The 2,214-nt window shown below is 41.5% G+C and overlaps 1 protein-coding gene across 1 annotated transcript in view; it reads left to right on the forward strand.

Moving 5' to 3' along the window:
- Positions 1–2,214, forward strand: part of LOC119594431 (E3 ubiquitin-protein ligase RNF123-like) — a gene marked incomplete at its 3' end in the record, with an annotated part of 13,922 nt that overhangs the window by 10,600 nt on the left and 1,108 nt on the right. The window contains 5 exon segments of the mRNA XM_037943491.1: positions 147–337; positions 622–761; positions 896–1,084; positions 1,448–1,607; positions 1,700–1,972. Coding sequence (XP_037799419.1) covers positions 147–337; positions 622–761; positions 896–1,084; positions 1,448–1,607; positions 1,700–1,972 — 953 coding nt within the window.

Raw genomic sequence — 2,214 nt, forward strand, 5'->3', positions numbered from 1 at the left:
GTCGTTTACTTTCTCAAAGAGAGAGAAAAAAATGCTGTAAAAATCACAAAACATACAGTTGAAATTTCACAAAGCTGCCATTTCATTAAAGAATATCATCATCACAAGAATATGATCAACCCTTCATCCCCACTTTGGGTTTCCAGCCGAAGACAAATGGTGCGCAACCTCCTACAGCCTTATGAGAACCGCGCTTGGGCGCAGAATAACTGGATCCTGGTGCGCTTCTGGAAGGGCTGTGGCTTTGGCTTCCGCTACACTAAAAGCCCCCACATGACGAACAAGTTTGGGCCGAAACCCGCCCATTCTGACAACCCCAACTTCACCCAAGCCACAGGTGAGAAAGGGAGGCATTAGTTAAGATATTTTATTTATGTATCTATTTTTGAGGTTTGGGCAGGAAGGTATAAACACTCCAATCTGTGCTTTGTGCAGCTTTTAATGTCATAGGATTATTTTCTCTCTGCAAAGAAGAAAAATAGAAATTTAAAGTGATTTTGATTGACTACACAAACTAGAATGAATTAGATAAAGAATCCATGTTGAGCAACTATTCAGTGTGTGGGTATTATAGACCCACAACAAAATCACATTAACTAAGAAGTCCTTCTCTTTGTGCAGCGCCATGTCCCTCTGCGACCTTCCAACGGCACATAGTGGAGGTGCTTGAAGGGTCACTTGACATGGCCACACCTTTCCTAAACTCCCTAATCAACCAGCTGAACTGGGCCTTTTCTGAATTCATCGGCATGTTGCAAGAGGTGTGTAAAAAAAAAACCTTTAGCATATAGTTGTGTTTGTTTATTCTTGCCTCATTGATTCATAATGAGGTTCTAGGAAGATCAGATCCTGTGCCAATATGTGTTGCATTCTCTGATCTCTTTTTCTCACGCAGATTCAAAATGCTTCAAACCGTCCCGAGAGAGTGTTCATTGACTCACGACAGCTTCGCATTTGTGCAACGTGCTTTGACTTGGCCTTAGCTCTCTTGCGAGTGCTGGAGATGATCGTCAACATTTCCCCCCAACTGTTCACCGACTTTTCTAAACCTAATGCAGAACCTCTCCTAACTAGGTTGTTGCAGGTTTGTATATCTACATCTTGGGCATCATTTGCTGTTTTTGTTTACTTCTCATTACTTGATTTTGTCTGGTATGATATTCTCTTATTATTAATTCATATAACTGTTATTCCATGGTATGTTATTGTCTTCTATGTGCGATAGTATTTTACTTATGTTCTTATCTCTCATTTTTCCTTCTCTTTTCTTCTTATCATCTATATCATTGTTTTCCTTTACTGTCTTTTTCTTCCAAATTCTTTTTCTTCATGTCCACATCTAGGCTCACTCATATCTCCAGCTTCATCTCTTCCTTTTCCCTCTCCCATTGCTTGCAACAACAGTGGGACCGCGACTTACAAATCTTTCCCCTTGCTCAAATTCCAGCTGCTGTGCCAGGTCCTGAATCGCGTGACGGGCTGGTCTGGCTGCTTTGCTCACGTGGTGAGCCTGGAGATCCCGGGTCTGGAGACAATCCACCACTATCCCATCCTTACAGCCGTCACAGGGATCTTGGTCACCCTCATCAGCCATGATCTCACCCAAGGTTACTATCAGAAATGTTGACTGGAGCAGTGACTGACATGTCTTTCGGCTGAAGAGTCTGTTTTGTCTAATTTCCCCCATATCTCTTTTCAGCCAATCCAAAACTGCAAGTAGCAACAAAAACCCTACTGAATGAACCTAGCTTCCAGCTAAGCTCCATGTATCAACTCCTTGGGGGCCAGGAGGCAGTAAAAGCTAACATGCCGTCTTCCTGTTCAAAATCCACCTCTGAAAGATCAGCTGAGAGGTCTTTAGAAGACTCGGGGAGTGACATGGATTTCATTGTGATATCTTCAGCTGCACAAGGATCGGCTCCTCAAACCTCAAGTAACAGCAATGCCAATAACAAATTTTCCCTGAGAAATTGTAAGTATAATTACAAATTTGTATCAGTATGTATACAGTGTGAGTCATGTTGCTGTGGTACATTTTTTTCTAGTTGGCATAAATCTTGACAATCAGCATTGCACATCCTGACCGTCAACACCACATGGATAATGTCTAAGGAATCATTTTATTATAGGAATTATAGGAAGGAGGATCATTGTTGGCATTAAAAATTGATCACGTATTCCAAAAAGAGTTGAAAGAAAAAGCTTAAACATCAA

Source organism: Penaeus monodon, chromosome 33, assembly GCF_015228065.2.
Source record: "Penaeus monodon isolate SGIC_2016 chromosome 33, NSTDA_Pmon_1, whole genome shotgun sequence".
In the NCBI taxonomy this organism is placed as follows: Eukaryota; Metazoa; Arthropoda; class Malacostraca; order Decapoda; family Penaeidae; genus Penaeus; species Penaeus monodon.